Below are 21,303 nucleotides of genomic sequence, written 5' to 3'. Positions count from 1 at the left end.
AATTATCATAGATCTTAAAATGGACTGTTTGCAGGCCTGAGAGTGCGACGTATTTTCAGTATCGTGTAGCAATTGATCGGCACTACGTATTTCCGCAATTTCAAAAGCTGCAGATGCCGATGTCTGGAGGCTGTCATTCCCGCGCCTCACGCGGCAGATCGTAAAAAGCAATCGATCCGACTTGTGTACATATTGCGGGTGGTTAATTACGATTTCCCCGAGATATTATTCAACCTGCAATAATCCTAATCCGTCTGAACCCGCGTCAAATGTAGTTCGCAGAATTCGTTTGATACGCTCATCGCCAATTTCCATATCGCGGATTTCGCAGGAGAGACAAGACGGGTTGCCAGTTTGGCACCGGTATTAACCGGGAGAATAATTCACCGAGTACGAAGTCTGTTTAATTTGGGATATATAGTCCATGACATAGTGTCAATAAAACCAGCAACAGATCGTTTCGAGAGCGATATATACGCGCAATCAACTCACTCAACGCTCGATATTTGGGAATATTACCGTCTATAAGGATTTTCAAAGGTGGTTGCAAGGCTCCCACTAATTGGGCAAATAAATAGTTCATCGCGGAAAATATCGCGGCAGTAGCTTAGACGCGACGTCGTTTCTACAAAGCCTTAAAATCCTCGTCTGTGGATATTATCTAACTTGAATTATACCGCAATATGTGCCAGAATTTCGACGAGAATAAACGGCGGCTTCAACGCGATAAAAACATTTACATATTCGAAACGCTGTACGAGAGGATATAATAAGCCAATTTTAAACGCGAGGAGCCACTTCCGGCACCGAAACGATTCGGTTTTTCGAAACGGAACGTTAATAATGTTGTACGATGCACGTTGCGGTTCTTGAATCGACTGTGCGGCTCAAAAATACTCCTCTAACACCGAACGGTAAATACGATGGGCTATTTTCACACTTTATGCACAAATACGATGCGCGTGAATTCGAATTAGAAATTCATCGATTAATCTACCCTCGGGGATTCGATGGGATTATAATGGTACAACACATAGCCAGTCAAATACGCAGTGCCCGATAATTGATTGTGTACGTTTGGGTCGTATTTGTATTTGGTCAAACTTCAGGTCCTGTTAATTATGACAGTGTTTGTTCTTTGGCGGGCAGTTATAACTAAAATCTAACAGCAGCTCTGCAAACACCACTTTTCATCACCATAAGACGCACATGTATTACCATGCGTCTCCTCACGGATTGAAATCTTGATGGTAAATTTTTTTTCTCTAGTGTCTGGGATCCCATCTGAATTCACTTTTGAATCAGCAACAACCGAGCTTAGCCGTTTTAGACTAGATACAAAGGAATTTGAATAAAATAAAAATTTAAGTGAATTTTTTACATCGGTCGTGATTTGAGATATTTTTGCAAAGTCTCGTGACAAATTTTATTCGCCATAGATACAGTATCTCATGATGTACGAGCTGCTCCAGTTTTTTCGCTGTTCGACTGAAATAAAATAAAAAATCATCACGTATATTTTTTTTTAAATTCAAATTCTGATAAAAGAATTGAGAAAAATTTTGGCAGTAGGTTTTGTTGAAAGCGTTTGAAACCTGATCAGGAAATGCGGGGATATTTGTTTGCTCGTGTTTTAATAACCGTGATCGGACTAAGCGGGGATTATTATACGAGACATCGGATGAGATATTTTGAGGAAGGGTGAGTAAATCGTCTTCACCACCAGTGCCGCAATAGCGTGAATCGTCGCCGCTGTGTAATTAAGGATTTTACGATTTTCACAACGGGCATTATACATACGCGCGGACCTGACAAACGTTCTAATTTTAAATTCACCCACACAGGACGGTTTTAATCGCTATTATAAGTCAGCTAGGATATTTCAATGCTGAGAACATCGATGCCAGAAAATATTTTTGTTGTAAAAACTAACAGGATAAACAGAAAAGCTATTATAGTTCTTCTTCGGGTACACGCTCGAATAGCGCATACTATCAAGGACGGTATAAAAGTTGAACGCCGACTTTATTAAATTTCATACAGAGAGAGGCAATTCACGAACCGGAAGTCATCATCGATCGAAACTTTTCACAAGACTACAATTTTGTTCGTTTTGAATTTTAACGTGGAAAGAATTTGTCCTCGCTATTTCCGAAAATGCTCTGCACCCAGAGCCCCGAAAGCGGGCAATTATGGAGAGACGGTGATTGTCCTAATTACTCTGCTATTCTTTATTGAGAAATTATTTTTCCGAATAAATCGCAACGTATTTTTCTCTGTCTATGAAAGTCATTAAAATATTCCAACAAAGCAAACTGCGGCAGACGTCTGCAGGCTACACGGGAATATTATTAAACAGACACTCGGATCAGTCATTTGGCCTTGCTCGAAGCATTTCTTAAGATCGTGCAGTATTCCTACCCTTACCGACCGAGCATCTTTTATCCACGAAATAAATGTAATTCCTAGTTCTCGTCTAACGATCTCAATATTGCTTGAAAACAGTCTAACGATGGCTTATTTTACTCCTCATTCTTTCCGGAATTGCGCAACGCATCTCAGCCATGCACTTTTTGGCTCCTAAGATGCGGAAAATGTGGGAATACCAACACGTCTCGGGATATGAATAAATTTCCTGAATTCCGCTACAAAAGAGCGATGCACCGTCGAAATTCGAACCCTTTCGTCACGTTTTTTCATTTAATATAGGAAAAAAAGAAGGGCGAGCTTACTCGGTCGGTAAGGGTAGGAGTGCTACATAACCTTAAACCTTACACGCTCCTTTATACGATCCCCCGTAAAATTCACGATATTTTTCGGCTGTCCAGCGAACTTAATAAAGACATCGTAGAAGCTACCTCGTAAATGAATTCATGCTCACCAAAGTAGAGACGTATCAAGCTTCTGCAGAAATGCAGCGATGTGTATTATGTACGTGAGATCGAGTAGCTGTCGTGTTTGTGGGGAAATCCTACGGAGACATTGTCAGTGCAAATATTCGAAAAAAAGTTGTACCCACGTAGGTTTTACGTCTGCATCGCCGACACTCGGAGTGAGTCGAGCTCAGGTACAAAGGAGATCGTAAATTGAGAGAACATCTGTCTTCGCTTGCGTATAACAGTGAAATACGTATGTAACCCAAATGATATCGCAAAGAAAAAATTTTTATTTGCAGTAGATCTTAGAAGATTGCAATAATGGTTTGAATGTTTTTGGAATCACAAGAAAATATGGTGCAAGTAATTATAATATTTATTGAAATTACACAAAGAATTGAAAACACAGAGATGGCCACATTTTTTAGTTAATTAAGGTCTCAACGTCAATTTTTTCACTCACTTACATCAAATTATCGCATATATTGTAATAGAATATAGTACGAGTGATTCTCTGGTTACAGCGAGAAAACTCATTAGCATTCTATATCCAGAAATACATAAATATTTTTGTTATGGTAATAAACAAAAATAGTTGAGAAGCTAGAAATTTCTCTCGGTGTGCGTCTGGGTCAGTTTCTTTTTTTTTCTGTCCGGTTAAAGTTAGTAACCTTAACATAATGAAATATTTAAAAAATCTTACTCTATCTTGCAAATTAATAACGATCGTAGATTGGTTAAGTTTGTAGAATTTGAATGGGAATTTTATGTGTTATGTACAGTTTACTCACTGATAAGAATTCCATTTGTTTTAGTAACTAGAAAAATTCAGTAACACAGGAATCGTTAAAAGAACTGTTTGAATATTGTTGGAATTACGAAAAACGAGGTATGCGTAACCATTTTGCGCTATTGTCGATCCTTTTTTGGTTATTGCGACGCAAAATCAGTTTCTGAGGTTTACTATACTTTTTTAGTCAAATAAGGCTTTAACGTCAATTTATTAATAATATGGTAACAGTGATCGTAATGAGAAAGAATAGTAACGGATACTAGACTTTCCGATAATAGCTACAAAACTAATTTTCATTTTATACCTAGAACTATATTTTTCGATTGTGGTGAAAAATGAAAATATTTAAGGAGCGGTAACCGGAACTAAAAATTTATCTCAGTATTCAATTTCAGGTAACCCTAAGGCTGCGAAAAAGGAGTTTTTCCTCAAAAACTCATCGACACACCAACGTTACAAATTACCGAATTTTTTTCGTGATGATTCTTCCGAATTCGTATCAATAAGAGAGATCTCTGAATTTTTCCCATCGATTTTTCTTTCCCACACAGTATAGATAAAAGAAATTTTTTAATTTCCAACTTTGCATTTAGAATGTGTGTCCATCTGTTACTCAACGATGATTATCTAGTTGTATCCATAATTCTTCGCAAAGTCTGCAAAACATATATCCTTTCGTTTAGTACCTATAGTATATATACAATGTATGTATACGTATGTATAAGTAGGCATGGTAATATCACGTGCGTATTTCAAGGTCAAAAAAAAATCTTTACAAAGGAAAAACTGAAGCTGAGGGCATCTTTTTACGTTCTCTTATCGCGCGACGCCTCTTGGATGTCAACCTCGGGTAATTAATCACTTTCCAAAAATCTCCTCCACGTGTTTAACAGACTTGAACCGTTTTTCTGTAAGACGAAATTTTTTCTCTCAACCCCACGTCTGTCACCGAGTTGCCTGCTGTGCACTTTTCACCGTTTGCGGTGAGGGTATTTTTTTCTTTTTTTTTTTTTTCAAAAATGTGATCATTTGGTCGATCAGTCCCCAAGGACGATTTTCGTTAGAAACTGGCCCGAAATAATAATACATACTCAAGATATAATTGTGTTCGCAGCTATTCGAGAAATATGATTGATAATGAAGTATTTATTGATTTCTGTGAAAATTTTAACTTTGATTGTGGACAAATTATAACCTAGTGGAGATACGAAGTAACATTTCTGATTCAAAATAGGCAAAGAAAATAAATCTTCTCCTTCTTTTTAGAGTCAGAATGATATGGGAGAAAAATGTTGTACAAATTTTCAAACGAATCATATTGCAGCAATGCAAAATCGAGAAATAAGCGAAACAACATTTTTTACGAAACACGACCGATCAAGTGAAATTTGAAATTCATTATCTCGTGGTGAAAATTGAATTTTCTTTTACCGTAATGTTTTTAGTGAGTAATGTATGAATATGCAATTTAATTCGAGGATTCTCGTCGCTGCGGGAAATTTGAGCAGATGTTAAACTAGATTGGCTCCAATTTCCAGCAACTCGAACGAAAACAAACGGTATATGTGGTCGTGTATTCGCTCAAAAATTAATCAGAAGACAACGTGTTTTTACTTACGTTGTTGTTTTTATTAATATCACAGTGTCAACCGATCCAACATGTGCGAAATTTCACCGCAATTTCTAAGTTTGTTTTGTACCGTGAATTTTAATTATTTAAACACCGTATGGGATTTTCATTAAAAGCCGAAGTCTGCTCAGGGGCGGATAAGAGATCACATCAACTTTTTCCCACTCACCCTTGTTATTTTTACCTTCAACGGGGCACATACGAAAAATGATTCTATTAATACAGACAAACTAAGAATGAAATTGAATTACAATCGATTCGATTCGTCTCGAAAGCTTATTCAACTCCAATAGCGGCTTTTTTCCGTATCAACATTTCTCATGAGATACCTTGAAGTCTGATCGTTGTCCGAATTGAGCAACCGTAATTAAAAATTTGTAAATCAAACTTTTGAATACGTCTCCGACGGAGAAAGCTTGTCGTGATTCATAAATATTTGCATTCGATATTTTTCTCTGCGAGATTTTTTCGTATCCACACGACGAGAGCATCCAAACCTTTCACGGTCTTTTTTGTACGACGCACCCTTTCCGGAGAGAAAATTGATGTTCCTGCCGAATGTAGCACTGATTGCGGGGAGGGTTGCTATGAATGCTGTGGAAAAAATGTTGGCACGTGATGAATTTTCAGACCGCTTACCTACAATTCTGAATTTTCATTTTTCAACCCTTGACACTTTCAAAATTGTTACCAATGGAAATTACATATATGCGATATATTTTTCTTTTTTTTTTTTGAAAAAAAATGTTGGAATTACGCTTTTACTAATTGACGTGAGAATTAATTGAGCCATTTCAATTACTATTTCTTGTCAATTAGCCATACAAATTCTAAAAGGTCGGTCATAAAAATTGTACAATGATTCGAATTCCTCGTTGCACAAGATGAAAAAGTTCAATCCATAAATAAAAAACCATCACCTTATCCTTCAGACTTTCGCTGGTGATGGTTAATATTTTCAAAATATTGTTGAAAAACTCTGACATGTTATCTGAGAATCATATCGAACCATATGAAAAAATATATGTTACGAGTTGTGGTTAGTCAAAGGTAAATATCTAACTTTTGTTTCTTTGATTTCAGGTGGTAACAGAAGATGAGATTTATAAAACTGTTACATCGTCTGCGAATCGGAAAAATCGATGGTTCCGAAGTATCTGAAGAACCGATAAATCGCGGTTTCGAATATTGGACGGATTCCACGTGTTAATGAAACGAATATTGCTTCTTGTATAGAAGATTGGCTGGTTCAATTTTCGATTTTTGTTCTGATTTCAAACTGGGCTGCTCTTACACAGATCGGCTTGAAAGAATCTCCTCAAGAGTAACACGTGTGAAGGAATAAAGGGTGTAATAAATGTGGATGAAATCGAGGATAAATCGCCGTCACATACGAATATCTCCGGTTCAACGGCAGATGTTTGATTACACTATAGTGCGAGTCATGACTAATCTCAATAACGATTTCTACGGTAAAGTTCCGGCATTTACTGCTGCAGACGTTGAACAGTGTTGATATTTTACGAGTAAAACGCAAGGAGGAAAATGAATTCATCTTATCTTTGGGGCGATGACGAAGAATGGGGTCCGAGGTACTTCTTCACCTACTACAGTCAGTTCGGTGAACGAAATGGAGCCAGCGGTGTCGAGGTGAGTCTCGCATTTAGATTATTCAGCATGGTTGGGTCTCACCGTTTGAATAAAAAATTAGGAAGCGAGATAAGACCGCTCGAAAAATCTCGAACAATGTTATTTGATCCAATGATAGCGGTGAGAAATGAAACCAAATCCCTACTACGTTATGGAAGTGAATCTGAACAAAATTGAATAACTCAAGCCAACGTATCAAAGATTCGACAAATGGTTTTTTCATTAGAATTGATCAAACCGTGATAATTTTGACTCTATTCCATTGATTTTGAGCTCAATTTACTCGTCACTGATTGGTTAAAAAACATTCACAACCTTATGGCAAGGCTGATGCACCTAAATTCAACAATCGACGAAGATCGATCACCGAATTAATTCCTATCCACTTTGAAGATAATCTTTAAAAAAATTCTAGCGATATCTATAGATCTGTGAACAAAGTAAGCCTGAAACCATTATAATCGGTTGGAAAACGAATCAGTTTGAACGTTCTAATTAAGAAATATAATCTAGGATTGTTGGTATCTAAGTTGAGTTATTCGAATTTGCTTCGATTCATTCCCATTTTATAGTAACTTTTGATTCAAACGGTGATAGTCATTTATTCTTAAACGATAAAGGGTGTTTACTGTTTCATACTCATTACTCTCTAATGTGACTAAAATATCACCTTTAAATTCCACCTGACACTGAGTTTGGGATGCGATTTTTCAGTGATTATTAAAACATTGTCAAATGAAATTTTATCTACATCCTTGCGCTAATAGTAGTAAAAGAATGACTGCTATAGGAATGTGGATACAGTATATCGATTAAACTGCACTAGTTTTGCAAACGAATAGATACTATATAATATAGCCGTGTCTCAAGATGCAGTAATCCTTTCCCAAGTTCTTTACAACTTGGTAATAAATCAATCCCACTCATTCCGTAGGCCAAGTACCCACAGTTTCTATCTCACATTAAAGCCACCCACGTTGCACTTTTTACAACTTTTCTTTTTTTCCAACCTTTTGCGAGCAATTAATTTTTTACCACATTGCACGATTATCTCCGTCTGTATCTTGGCAAAATATTTGACGAGCGGTGGAGGCTGCTTCAAAAGTTCGTAAGTGTATTCGAAAAATAATGAGAAAAACTTGAAGAGATTACTAATCGTTGGTAATTGCGAGAATCTAACGAGAAGCTCACGTTTCTTTTGAAAAGAAGTTGCTACCATAAGGCCCACACCTGTCGAGACTCCTACTGTCTTACCATAAAGCCACTATCTGTTTTATCGTAAGGCCCTTATCTGTTTTACCATAGGGTCCTGCCTGTTTTACCATAAGGCCCTACCTGTCATACCGAGGCTAGCCAAGAATCAATACTTCGTATTCAATGTATTATCATTCAATTATGCATTCAGCATTTACCAAATTATGATATTCACCGGCTACAAAGATTTCTTTAAAAATACAAAATTCCCAAATATTGTAATTATAAGCAAAAAATTATATATGGATGCTTCGTTTCATATTGCTTCGAATGTGTGTAGAATCTGGTAAATTCGTTCGATTTCACTCTACGATGGCACATTCTGTCAGAGAAATTGAACGAGTTTTTTTTTTTTTTTCTTTTATCATGCCGGTATCGTTCAGCATTGAATTTCACAAAACATTGCTCCGATATTGATTACGAACAATGAATGGCTATATTGTATTGACGAGTAAAAAAAAAAAAGAAATTTGATTTTTGGCAAACCAACAAACCTTGACACACGACTCAAAGCACGCGTCAGGTATTGTATTCGAATATATGGTAGGAATTTGTACCTGTTTGTTGAACCAATGTGCTACACAGCTTGAGGCAAAAAAAAAAAAAAACAAACGCGAATAAAAAGTTAGATTGATTGTAAAATAAACCGGCAAAATATTGGACTGTTATATCGACACCACGCGCCGGGCTGCAATTGAACCCTCACGTAATAACTTATCGGAGTTTTTAACTCCCAGAGTTCAACGGACCTGCACGAAATTGTTACAGAGATCCAAGTTTTTCGTACGATCTTGACTCGCTCAGTTCGTACAATCAATGTACTGTGAAGACTGGGAATTCGAATTGCTCGAATGATTTCCCTTGCCGCGTTTGCCTCGCTGAAAAAAAAGAAACGACTTCGTCAAACAACCAGTTGGTCTTTGAAACTAAGGGTGCAGCAATCAAGACCCTAGGTACCAGTGAAACATGTGGGCTTGATACTTCGTGCAGTGCTTTGCATATAAATTGGAAGCTTAAAGCATAGCTCATTACCGTAAACTGTGCGAATATGCTCCCCGACACACGTTGGCACATACATTCAAATGTAATATGTTTCAAAGTGCTGCCTGAACGCGTCTGCTGTTACAAGTGGTTGCACCGGAAATCAACATTTCAACCTCTTCGGCACAGCTTGGGCAACTTTGAACACGATTTGAAACAAAGCCGTTTTCCATTTTTCAATCTGTTCGCTCCTGTTTTGCCTCACTTTCTTACTTGCGATTATTTTTTACATCTTATGTTCTGATTTCGATTATGTAGGGAAACATCGAACCCAAAATACTAGATTTTAGTCTATCCACCATCTCTATTTTTTCTCATAATTGCAATATATTTCAAAAAATTTATTGTAGGAAATAACTCCTCTGGCTAATCGATGTATTGATAAAGTCCTGCAGACTTAATTACAAACTTGACGAAGTCAGCTTGAATGAAATGATACAAAAGCTGTTGGTTGACTCGTGAATTTTTCTTCCGGAATAAAAAATGTCTCAGGTTTCGAACAGAATTTTTACGATTTTTTCACCAAATTTAAAAAACTTTGCTGACGTCTCTAACCGTTGTTGAAAAATTCGACAACTCGTTGACAATCAAATACGCTCTTTGGTGGAGATGCGAGAAAAAAAAAAAATCAAAATCCACTTATCACTCTGCAGAAAATGTGGCGTAGAATTTAACACCGCTCCAACTCTACGAAAGATGCGTGACGCCGGTTTAGACGTGTAACATTTGGAGTTAAATTCAACACCGAACAGCTGCTGCGGAGCTGGAAGAACTATAAAATTTGAGCAAAGTGTGAAATTGAACACCGCGTTTTTTACACACCGTGCAGAACACTTGAAAAGCAAAAATAAAACTAGACGGGTTATACCGAGTGATGTGGAATTGCTTGAAACTTTTCGAACACAATTTAAATTGCCGATGTTTATCCTCGACTATTTTCCTATCCAAAAATTCATTGTTTCCAAAGTGAAAATTTCAAATTTCATTTTTTATTCCAGGTGGTTATTTTGGCCGTAACTTTCGTCATCGCCGTGATTGCCAACCTGGGTATCGCTGCCTGCGTTTTACGGTACAAGGAAATGCGGACTCCAACGAATCTCTGCCTCGTCAACCTTGCCGCAGCCGATCTCCTCTTCGCTCTTGGAGTGCCCGCCGTTGCTTACACTAGGCTCACACAGAAATGGAGACTCGGAGACTCTGTTTGCAGACTGCTGCCCTATTCTCAGGTAAGTCCGGGATTTAATATAACGATGCGTCAAGTGTACAGTCTCGGTGAAAATTGTTTTGACGAAAAAAGCAATCGCGTAAGTGATTAAAATCCAATAACGAGACTTTGAAACCATTCACGACGTTCCTTTACAACCGGGAAACCTCGATTATCGATAAGCGCAGAGAGATTCATACGTAAGAAATGTCAGTGAATTTTTCTAATGCGCAAAACGTATCGGTTAACTTTCTTGATGATCACTTTTTTCATGCAATTAAAATTGCCGGCGACGATTTTTACCCTCAACTCGTTATCCAATCACAAAACCTTAGACTACATAGGTTTTACAGGTCACAATGAAATGAATCCATCTAATATTTCATCAAAACGTAAATTAAGTTTGAAACGAGCCTTGGTTTAACAAAAATAGACAAACTTTGATACGAGTTTAATCTTTCAATTTGTCTAAGGTTAAATTTAAAAGTTAAAGTTATTGAAGTTATTTGACAAATAATTTTCCTTTATCAAAATATACGGTTATTAATATTTGTTTTTCACGCGGAGGAAATATTCTGTGAATTAAATCAACTCAATTACGTTCTACAGTTTCGCTTTTTTATCCCAGACTTGATCATTTGTGTATTTATATTATTTTTTTCCCCTTTGGTACAAGGTTTCTTCACCGTAATTTCGTACCGCTGTTAAATGTTCAATTCGCGAATAATCAGTCGAGAGAAAAAAAAAAAGAAAATGCTCGGAGCTACAAAAAGCAGCAATGTATCGGAGTTTGTTTTCGATTAAAGCTGACATCGCGGTTGTTGCCGTGAGTTGACACGGTCGTTCCGGAAATTAAGTGACCGCCGGTCTTTTAATAATGCCGAACATCAAACCAACCAACTGCAAAGTGTGTTCGCTGGCAATTAGTTTGATTAAAGTGCACGTTCGCCGCGTTATCAAGCGATAAATTAATCACATTTCCGGGCTAAATATATACCCATGGTATACAAACATTTCCACGTGACGTGTCACAACTTTCCGCTTATTTAACAATAAGATTGAAATACTGAAATAATATAACTAAATTGGAACGACCGTCGGCTGCACGAGTTCCGGTCCATTGTTCGGATTCTGAAATATTACAAGTTCCGGTGCGATTGACCGAGTAGGCAGATAACAATGTGCGCTTTTCAGACGGCATGACATAAAATTGACAAACTTTTGTCGACAGCTGGGCCGTGGAGTTTAAGTATAATGACAAGAAAAGGTAAACGGCATTGAGAAAGAAAATTTGCTGCCCTAACATCTGGTGCTAAAACGTAGAACGCTTCAACTGCCGGCTGTATTTAACTATAAAACTTGTTTTTCCATTTACTTTGTCTATATAGTGGCTTGCACAAAGCTTTCTCATGTGTCTTGAGGTATTCGCATAATTTTCCTTGTAATACGAATCTCCTTGTAGAATTGAGAGAAGATCTACAGAGATTCTAGATTTTAGTACGTATTTCAGATTCCGTGATGAATTTAGAAAATTTGTTTGAAACGCGAACGTTTTTCGCACTCCGCAAGAAAACGGAGAGAACGGAGCGATGATAAAAGAGAAAAAATGGTGTTGCAAGAATTGAAAAAAAAAAAATAAAAATGTTCTCATTATTTTCTCATTGTAAACGTTGTTTATGGAATGAAATTCTGTTTTCTGACAAACCTTAAGTATATTTAAAAGAATTTTGGTCATTCCTTTTACGGTGAAAATATTCCGCCGAATATTGCATTTAAAAATTTTAGAACCGCGCGATTCCAAATAGAAAAAAAAAAATAAAAAATTTCGCTGTTTTGATGCAAACCTTAAAAGATGTTTTCAAAGACACACAATGGTTAGGTACTTTTGTTTCAGAAAAAATTATTTGGTTAAATTCAATTCAATGATGAACCGAAAAACGTTGATCCCTTCCGAAATGTTTAGATATTTTGTTTGTCGAAACATTGAGAGAAAATTGACAGAACTGGCATAATTCCGAAACAGATTTTGGAGATAAATATTCATCACACTCTGACAGTATCGATCAATTAGCTTACAATTACCGCAATGCGAGACAACTTTATGATTAATCGCTTATGATTAAAGTTGAAACGTGTAGAACGGACAGGCGGACAGTGACAAAATAGCCTCCGAAGATCGATTCCGTTCTTCAAACACCCCAGCAACTTTCAACCCTTGCATTCCAAACTTTGTTATACCCAAAGCAAGGCGCGAGATACGGGCGGTTGTATGCCCGACACGGGAAATAAGGCAACAACTCATGTCGTTTCACACCTTCGTAGTTCTGTAAGCGATTTTTGGGGTGTCGACGACCGCTTCGGCGTTCTGTCTTTGGTGTAAGGCCGAAATAGAGGAAACACGTGCGACGCGGCTGCTTCGTGCAGACGCAAAAAAGTTGAGAAAGAACGGTTTACCACGATTTTCAAAGGCCTCGCTCTGCTCGCGAAGCGCAATTCCCGCTCATCCGGTCTCTCAAACTTGTAACTTCTCAAGTATTTCGCGTCAGTGCGATTCGAAGCAAATTTAATATACGCAAATTTGAACTAAGCTGGTTCAGTTCACAGTCATTTTTTGAAAGTTAACAGTGTGTGATTCGTCAATTTTTATTGCATCATGCTGCAATTTCGATACACAATTCTTATTGTTCGCAAGTCTGACGAAAATGGAGTGACGAGGAAAAGTTAGGATATTTAAATTGAAACAAATAAGTGTGCGAGAAATGTTAAATCGTTTCAGTTTACGTTACATTTCCTTCACGGTTCTTTCGATATTGGGCACGCTAAATTTTCGTTAACAGAAGAAACACGTTGCGATCAATTTTATCACGCTTCCGAATTGTACACGAGGTTTGTCTTCAAATTTTCGGCACTTACTGTCGTCGGAGAAAAACATGATCCAAAGTGTTTTTTGTGTCTATCGTACGTCTTAAAGTAGATCCTCAGGGACTGCCGAGGAAACACGTTTTTAACAACAAAAAGTGATTGTTCTAATTTTTTATTCCAAAAAACCGGACATTTTGGATTATATCGTAAAAGTTTTTTATTGGGATGAAAATGGGACGGTAACTAAATCAGTACAAATATTCCAAGGATGAAGAATATACTTGTTAAAAAAATTTCAGATTTCGGGAACATCTGTACGAATACACCGTCATTTATGATCCCATTTTATATCCAGTAAAAACAAATTCAGAACATGATCGAAAATTTTGACTTCCTTTGGTACTCGTCGCGACGATCTTCGGGATTACCGTTGATCTGCGTATTCTTTGTCGGTTTCGTTTTTCTAAAGTCGCACGCTTTCAGTGATCGGTGTCTATGTTTTTATTTGTACCTATTTCTTCCATACCAAAGTAGTCGGTGATTTACTACCCAGTAACGCAAGTACGTTAACCACTAAGAATGGATCGAACCGACGCATCACTAAGAGCTACGCCATTCGAAAAAGAGTAATGCGGCATGGACGGCGGTACGCATCATACATATGTATTTGAAATTTCGCAATTTTCTTCGATGCACAGAGCTTTCAGACAAATCCACTTATTCACGCTTTATCACCTGATCGGTACGTGTAGGTATGCGACGGATCGACTGATCTTATTACATGTAAATCTGAATATTATGCATGTAGACTAGCGGCCTAATGTCAGAGATGATCAGTATTCGGTCTTCTTCAATGTTTTCTTTCACCGTAAACGAGTGTCTTTGGTTCTCAGAAAATGTTTACGAGTTTGCAAAATTAAACTTGTCAAAAACAAGCTGAAAGGATTTGGAAGACTCGTGCTCTGATGTATCTTTGCGATATGCTTTGAGGCAATTTTTTTAATTCTTTCAATTTTTTTTTTTTTTTTTTCGAAGACAAAGGATGGAAATTTGGTTTAAAAGAGTTTCACTTGCTGCCTAGAAGAAGGCCAGCCTCGACTTAGCCACAAATTGAACCCCATTCATTCCCGCTTATCTCTTACCCTACACGTGTCCGCCTGACATCAATCTTTTCAACTTACTTTAAGCAAAGATAAAGATCGAAGCTAATGGTACAAAGAAGCATTCCACCCAGCGTGAAAGAACCCGAGAAATAACGTGTAACGTGAATAAAAACGTTTTTGTATCTGTGTTCTGCCGCTCATCGTCGGTCATTTCTAGAACGTGAACTGGTATCCCAAGAAATTTCGTTACTGCGTCACTGTCCCATGATAGACGCCTTCTTGCTTCCAAATTTACAACTTTTAAACCATTCGTGTCATTCACTCGTCACGACTGATCCAACCACCGATCGTGTTTCAGTTTGTATGCGGTTTCGTATTGCTCTGGACGTTGACTCTGATATCGATGGACAGGCACAGATGCCTGGCCGTTGCACCGTACAGAAGTGCGCTAACCGGTCCTCGAGTCGTTGCTGCAAGCCTTATCACTTGGGTGATAGGAGCCTCGTTATTTTTGCCAGCCGCCTTCTGGTTCAAACCCAAGGTAAAGAGACTCTTTGGAAACGACGCACGTATCGCGATGGAGACTTCGCGAAACGAGAATTTGCGTTTCTAACACATGCGACATTTTGTATCATTCGCAGGAGGTAAACGGAGACGTTATTTGTACGCTGATATTTCCAAGGAACGAGTCTATCAACGTCTCTTTGTGCTTCACGATACCCATTATCATTCTCGCCTGCCTCTTACCCATGGGACTTTTGGTATACCATTATCAACGGATATTTCAGAGAATATTGGACACCAGAAATAGATGGGCTGTATCCTGTGTAGCGCAGGTAAGATTCCCACGCACATCCTATCGTCTGTGTTTCATGGAGAGATTTCATCCCCTTTGAAGCCAATCGACTCTTCGTGGCAGTCATATTCAGCGTCTCATCGATTTTATTTCAGTAATATAAGCAACTTCATCACTCACTTCCGTTTCATTGAAACGTAGATGACTTGGCCGTGTTCGGCTATTTATTAAGTCGACGTGAGAAATTGTACAGTATCTGCAGCTTCGTCGATACATTAAGTTCATTCTTTGTCGTATTTGAACATATTTTGTATGGTTCAAGAACACATCGGTAACATTTCAAACTTTTTCCGTCGATTCTTTGTTTTATAAAAATCCAACTACCAGAATATTCTTGATATTGTATTGTAATATTTTTACCACATTTTTCCGCTATCCATTCGCTTTTTTTTATATCGCAAGCCAGTGGCGTGGTTCAATGGTTGATCACAAGATTGCAAATTGGATGCCAACTTTTAGAAGAACACCTTCAATGTTAGCCATGATTTGAACCAAAATCTATTCAGAAATTTAGGCAGGCAAACACCTGAAACCTTACCAACGTGAATTAGAAGATCGGATGTTCATAAAAAAGTTTTCAGTTACGCTGACGTGTCCGCTGATTAAATATGCTTCTGAATCAGTACACCGAGACAATCATTCGGCGATGTATATTGTTTTGACAGGGTGTCGTGGAAGGCGGAACCGTCCGACGGGACTCCGAATTGTCGGTTGTCAGTACGCTGGTTCCTTGGGCCGGTAGAAAATTGTCAACAGCTTCGATGTCCGGTCGGCAAGGACGCGCAGGAAGTTTGTCCCACCACGAAGAGATTCGTTTGCACAAGCATCTTCGGGTGGTGCGAATCCTGCTGCTAAACGTGGTGGCGGTTCTGGTGATGTGGCTGCCGATCACGATAGTGATGTTCCTGATATACATCGACGGCCGTCGTCCCAATGAGGACACGAACTTCTTCCTCAAGTCCCATCACTTTCTTTGGGCGTTGGTTATCGCCCAGTTGAACACCGTTGTCAACCCGCTGCTCTACGGCGTGTTTTCCGAAAACTTCCGGTCATGCTTCGCCAAGTTCTGGGGAAGGGGAAGGAACAACGACCGGACCGGAAGTGGAGAAAGAGGAAGCGGTGGGACCGGAACTCGCAAGGGTGGAAGGTCGCTTGAGGCTCTTCAGGACAGATTAGGACCCAGAACTCCCAGCAGTCTGCGAACCGGTGGCAGGCCACCCAAGAAGAGCTCGAGCTGCAGCATCGGAAGCATCATCGAAGTCCCGAGCTCTGAAAAGCTCTAGGTAATCCCCGTACTCATTAATCCCCGAAAACTTTGCTCACTGATTACCGAAATTGACGTGACGAGAACGGAAATTGGATTCGGACGTAAGTAATTTTCGTCCTGCGGCAAAGTTTCTTACACGGCAGTGTCCTCGTTATTAAATCAGACGGTGCCAGTCGATGTTTGTGACATCACGACGCGCTGTGCTCGCTGTCAGGATTTTCCATGACAATGCTAACTTTACGACCACGTGAATTTGTGTTTTTTCTTGCGACTTATTCGCAGTTTATCTATAATTCGCAAGCCAAATCAGAAACGGTATTGGCCAACTCGATGTTGGAGAAATTGTTCTATTGTTAATCAATTTTTAAATATGTATTAAATGTAACTTGGTAAATGTTCGCAAATGAAAATCTCTGTATTACTGATATTGCATTAGACCCGATTTTTCAAAATCTGGATTTCTACCGGAAAAATCACTTTCTGTGTAATACATAATTGAGTCTCTGCTAGGACAACACCTAGGCTAAATGAATGGGCACTACGGCTGTTGATCACAAGCAACTTAGGAATAAAGCGATGTCATATAATTCGATGTCAGCAGCTGTCATCTTGTGCGTACATGTATAACATAATAATGTATATGTTAGGTTTATATCTGCGATATTTACTCAATTCGTAACATATATTTTTCGAAGTTAATTACTCACGTCGCGCGTCGTGTGTATATTTGTAAGAGCATAAAAAAAAAAATTTATTTTTAAATTCTCGCCCTCCCACCAACTCAATTAAAATAATACCCTCAACCTTTGTGGGATGTACTGGATTTTTTGTTTTTTTTTATCGTTTTATAAATACGATGCTATTATAATTAACCCATGCGAGAAACTGCGAAGTAATTACGCCTTTTATTATAGCGATGCGTGGTTTCCACGTGAACGATTTTATATCATTCTATACGATTGTATGTCAGGTTTACAAGTCAGCAAATAGAAAAAAAATCCAGCTTGTGTTCTACATTTGGACATAAGATACTTTTTATTTCAACTTTGTAGCCGTGTTTTATAAAACTGAATACTTTTTTACGCAAAAATTGAATCGTGATTCCTTCGCGTGGAATGATTGACGGGTGAAATACAGGCACAAGACACTTACTTATTAAATAACTTATCTGTACATAACAGTCATTGTAAAATATAAGAACAAGAAAATCGTAGACTAAGAATATTCTGTCACGTTCATCCAAAAAAAAAACTCTTGAGAATTAAGTTTCTTCTGACAATAAGATTAAAAGGCACAAGAACGAAAGTCCAAGATTGCTGTATCATGATGACACATTCCCATATGAATACTCTGTTCGTTTTATGCTGTAAAAATACTTCTCGTAATAATTTTCTCAAAGAATTGAGTCGTGGTAGATCTTCTCCTGTCCTTTCACATTGAAAACTTGTTTTCCAAATACGGCTGAAAAGTGATTGTGATGGGTACATTTTTTTTTAAATAGATATAAACTCAGATTACTGGACTTACATTTTGTAAACTGTGTGTATAAGTGTAATATGAGTGGAAGTTTTGATCGACATGTTTCTGCATTTGTGTATAAAGTGTACTTCAATTTGGAAACAAAAATATTTAAGACCTTAGATCCGAATGGTAGGTGCGAGGTGACCGTAACAAAACTCAGACGACGTTTTCGTGGTACAAACACTTTACTTAAAAATTTGTAAATATATAGTTCGTAAGCTAATAATTATAAATTTTTCTACTAACGTCATATACATATATTAATGCCCAAGTTGTGAGTATTATTTTATTACATATTATTACAGTCAAATTTTATACAATTATCTATGATACAAATAATTATACACGATGTATATTCATGAATAAATGTATTTATTACGTCAGCTGACGAGAAGGTAAGAAAATGAAAATAAAACCGTGCTCACCCCATTCGAGGAAATGGGGAAAAATTGAAATGGTAAACTACGCAACTGTTGGGAGTCAAAATTAGCTTTATCACTTCTCTGACCGACGTTGATTAACTATTATACTATTGCAGGTTTCCGCCAGGCTCGTCCTTGGCTTTTTCTTCAAAGAACAATACAGCCGTGGAATGAGCGCGGGGGTGTGTCTGTCACGTGGAAAGTAGATAGACGTAAGGCCAACTGCGTCAGGTTCCCAAAGCGAGCTTCGAAATCTAGTCTCTTTATAATACGAACGGGCACATGGAACGACACCGAGGCTCGCGACGTGGTCCGTAAATCAATCGGATTGACTTCGATGTATGTGAATTTGTGTGCGTGCATTCATGTATGGTCTAGTTCCATAAAAATCGTTGTGCGTTTGCCGGGTATTTTTAGAGTTTCACATCTTCACGACGCACAGTATTTTTCAACGTGATTTCTAACAGGGTGTTCAATGTTTGGATCGACGCTACGATCTACTACTGTTTAGAAATGTTCAAGAGTTATGGCTAGACACAGTTAAAGCTTTATTGCTGCACGACGGGGATAAATCGTAGGTATTTAAGACGACTGACAATACGGAGGTGGATGGATGGCGTCAAACGATTTAGAATAATTACTCGGGGGACTGAATTTCCCGTGGTATCATTGAAGCTGTGGTATTTTAGTATAGAGTGTAAGATCTCGTCAGAAATACTGACTGGTTTTGTTTGCAATTAAATCGGTGATTTTTCATTTCATCAATTTCTTTCCATCGCAATTACGTCGGAAAATTGTGTGAATTAATATTCCCGGTAAATCGTTAAGTTTCAGACACCTTTTTTTTCTCAAGATACTGCCGCCTCCCTGTACTTTTCAAAACTAGTATGTTTTTATTTTCAGATACATATTTCTATAAAACAGAAATTTGACGTTTTTTCTACATGTCAATTTTCTTAGACACGAAATTTTTCTTGCAACCTATCGTATTAAGGGTGGATAAACGATGACTCTTTGTTTATTGAGTATAAAAAGATCTCATTTATTGACATTCGGTTAGGTGTGTAATATAAACAATAATAGTGAAAAAAAATATTATTTCAAGCGACATTAAATTCCTTTCTCACACCATTTATTATAGAATTTAACTTCGCGATGTCTAGGTTGTTTTCAACTTTCAGGTTTTGCAGTGCAGTCAGCCTTGCTTTAAGAAAGTTGATCTTGCGTTCAGATATTTGTGACTCTGGCTGATGGCCTGCTGTGTCCTTGACGCAATTTTTAATCAGGCACCAAGAGGAGCCTTCTTCCGCCAAGGTGATCAAATCAGTGGTAACATCCAACTCATGATCGAGCATAGAATCCGGAACAGAGAGTTCGAATTGCTTTTCATTTTCAGCGACTTGTTTCGTAACAAATATTTTCCGCCCGCAACATTTCACCGATAATGAAAATAGACATTTCTCTGGCATAGATTGTCCGAATTCACAGTTCAGAACTGTTTGTTTCGCTCTTTTTTCCACACGCAGTTTCGGGACTAAAATATTCGGTTCACAAGTAGACATGCTGATTCTTTTCAGGACATTCTGTTGCTCGAGCAACTTATCGTCGATCGATTGCAGTTCTTTAACTTTTCTGCAAGTCTCATCGACGATCGAATTGATTTCTTCAAGCATTTCAGGTTTCAGGTTAAAGAAGTTATCTCTGTCATCCGTATCGTTAAATTTTTCATCCAATCTTGCTTCCACTGTTACCAACTCACCGCTTGAAGTTAGTCCTAGAATTTTAGAACCGTGACTGCATAGGCAGGTAATATTCTTTTCACTCAACTCGACGCTCTTGATATTATCATTATCCAGGACTTTACGAATCTTGTAAGTCTTCGTACCGTCGGAATAAATGATCCACACGACGTTTTCTGAAACTTCGTCCATGATGGCATACGCTGTTTTAACCTCGTTATTAACTTTGACTTTTTCGAAACGAAGCTCGTTGTCCTTAGCATACATAAGAATAACAGCGTTTTTCTTCGTCACGTACAGTAGAGATGTGACTTTTTCGTTTTTCTCAATTTTCACGACATCGACGATAGGGCTAGAGGAGCTGTACAGAATTTTCACCGAGTTTTGGGCGATTTTATAAATCTCATACCCGTTGCTGAATATGCATATCTCGCCATCTCCAACGGATTCTTCTAGCATGACGGCCAGTAAATCTTTATCGACTTTATCTCCGAGTCCTACAAAACGTGTCGTGACGCCCTCTTTCGGTTTATGCTTCAGTAGGAGCTTGGACGTTTTCTCTTGTTTGTCGATCAAGTATATGTAGCCTTCCTCCAGTCTGAACACCTGATAAAATTTCGCGCCGATACCGATCGCAGATTTGCTCAGTACAGCGAACTGATAATTTTTCGCCAATTTGTAAACACCCGACGTGCTACATGTGACGAAAATTCTTTCGTTAAAACTTTGAACGCATTCAACTTTTCCCGGAACCAATATCGTCCGTGGGGTCGAATCGCCTGCCGCATCGTCGTAGTTCCATACTTTCAATTTGTTCGCATGCCAAGCGAACAATAATGTCTCACCGTAGAATTGGAGGATATCGAAATGCTCCGGAATAAAATCACCGCCTTCACTGTATAACCGCATCGCAATAAATCGATAATTGCGTATTTATTGACGTGTCTTGATTACGATTCCTTATTGGCACGTAACTGATTGTGAGTAAAAAAACTTGAAACTGATTTTAGCCCTAACCTCTTTTGCCATATGTAAGGCACGTGTAAGGGCGTGTTCATCTGAATTTACAAAATGAATCAGGCATT

General features: G+C 38.1%; 2 protein-coding genes across 4 annotated transcripts in view; one reads left to right on the top strand and one right to left on the bottom strand.

Annotated features, from left to right (window-relative positions):
• The window catches only part of LOC124214561 (free fatty acid receptor 4-like), a 29,876-nt gene extending 11,369 nt beyond the window's left edge, over positions 1–18,507 (top strand). For all 3 annotated transcript variants that reach the window (XM_046616954.2, XM_046616953.2, XM_069134037.1), the window contains 5 exons: positions 6,383–6,949; positions 10,243–10,470; positions 14,772–14,954; positions 15,055–15,249; positions 15,935–18,507. In XM_046616954.2, the coding sequence (XP_046472910.1) occupies positions 6,845–6,949; positions 10,243–10,470; positions 14,772–14,954; positions 15,055–15,249; positions 15,935–16,552 (1,329 nt within the window). In that variant the 5' untranslated portion in view covers positions 6,383–6,844 and the 3' untranslated portion in view covers positions 16,553–18,507. The remainder of the gene's footprint in view (positions 1–6,382; positions 6,950–10,242; positions 10,471–14,771; positions 14,955–15,054; positions 15,250–15,934) is intronic.
• A 992-nt stretch (positions 18,508–19,499) lies between these two features.
• LOC124214944 (uncharacterized) lies at positions 19,500–21,291 on the bottom strand. The gene has a single exon (XM_046617732.2). The coding sequence runs from the start codon at positions 21,125–21,127 to the stop codon at positions 19,580–19,582; it is 1,548 nt and encodes a 515-aa protein (XP_046473688.1). The 5' UTR covers positions 21,128–21,291; the 3' UTR covers positions 19,500–19,579.
• Positions 21,292–21,303: the final 12 nt, after the last annotated feature.

Source organism: Neodiprion pinetum, chromosome 3, assembly GCF_021155775.2.
Source record: "Neodiprion pinetum isolate iyNeoPine1 chromosome 3, iyNeoPine1.2, whole genome shotgun sequence".
NCBI lineage: Eukaryota > Metazoa > Arthropoda > Insecta > Hymenoptera > Diprionidae > Neodiprion > Neodiprion pinetum.
The sequence above is the reverse complement of the archived record's forward strand: the minus strand, read 5'-3'. Positions and strand labels throughout refer to the sequence as shown.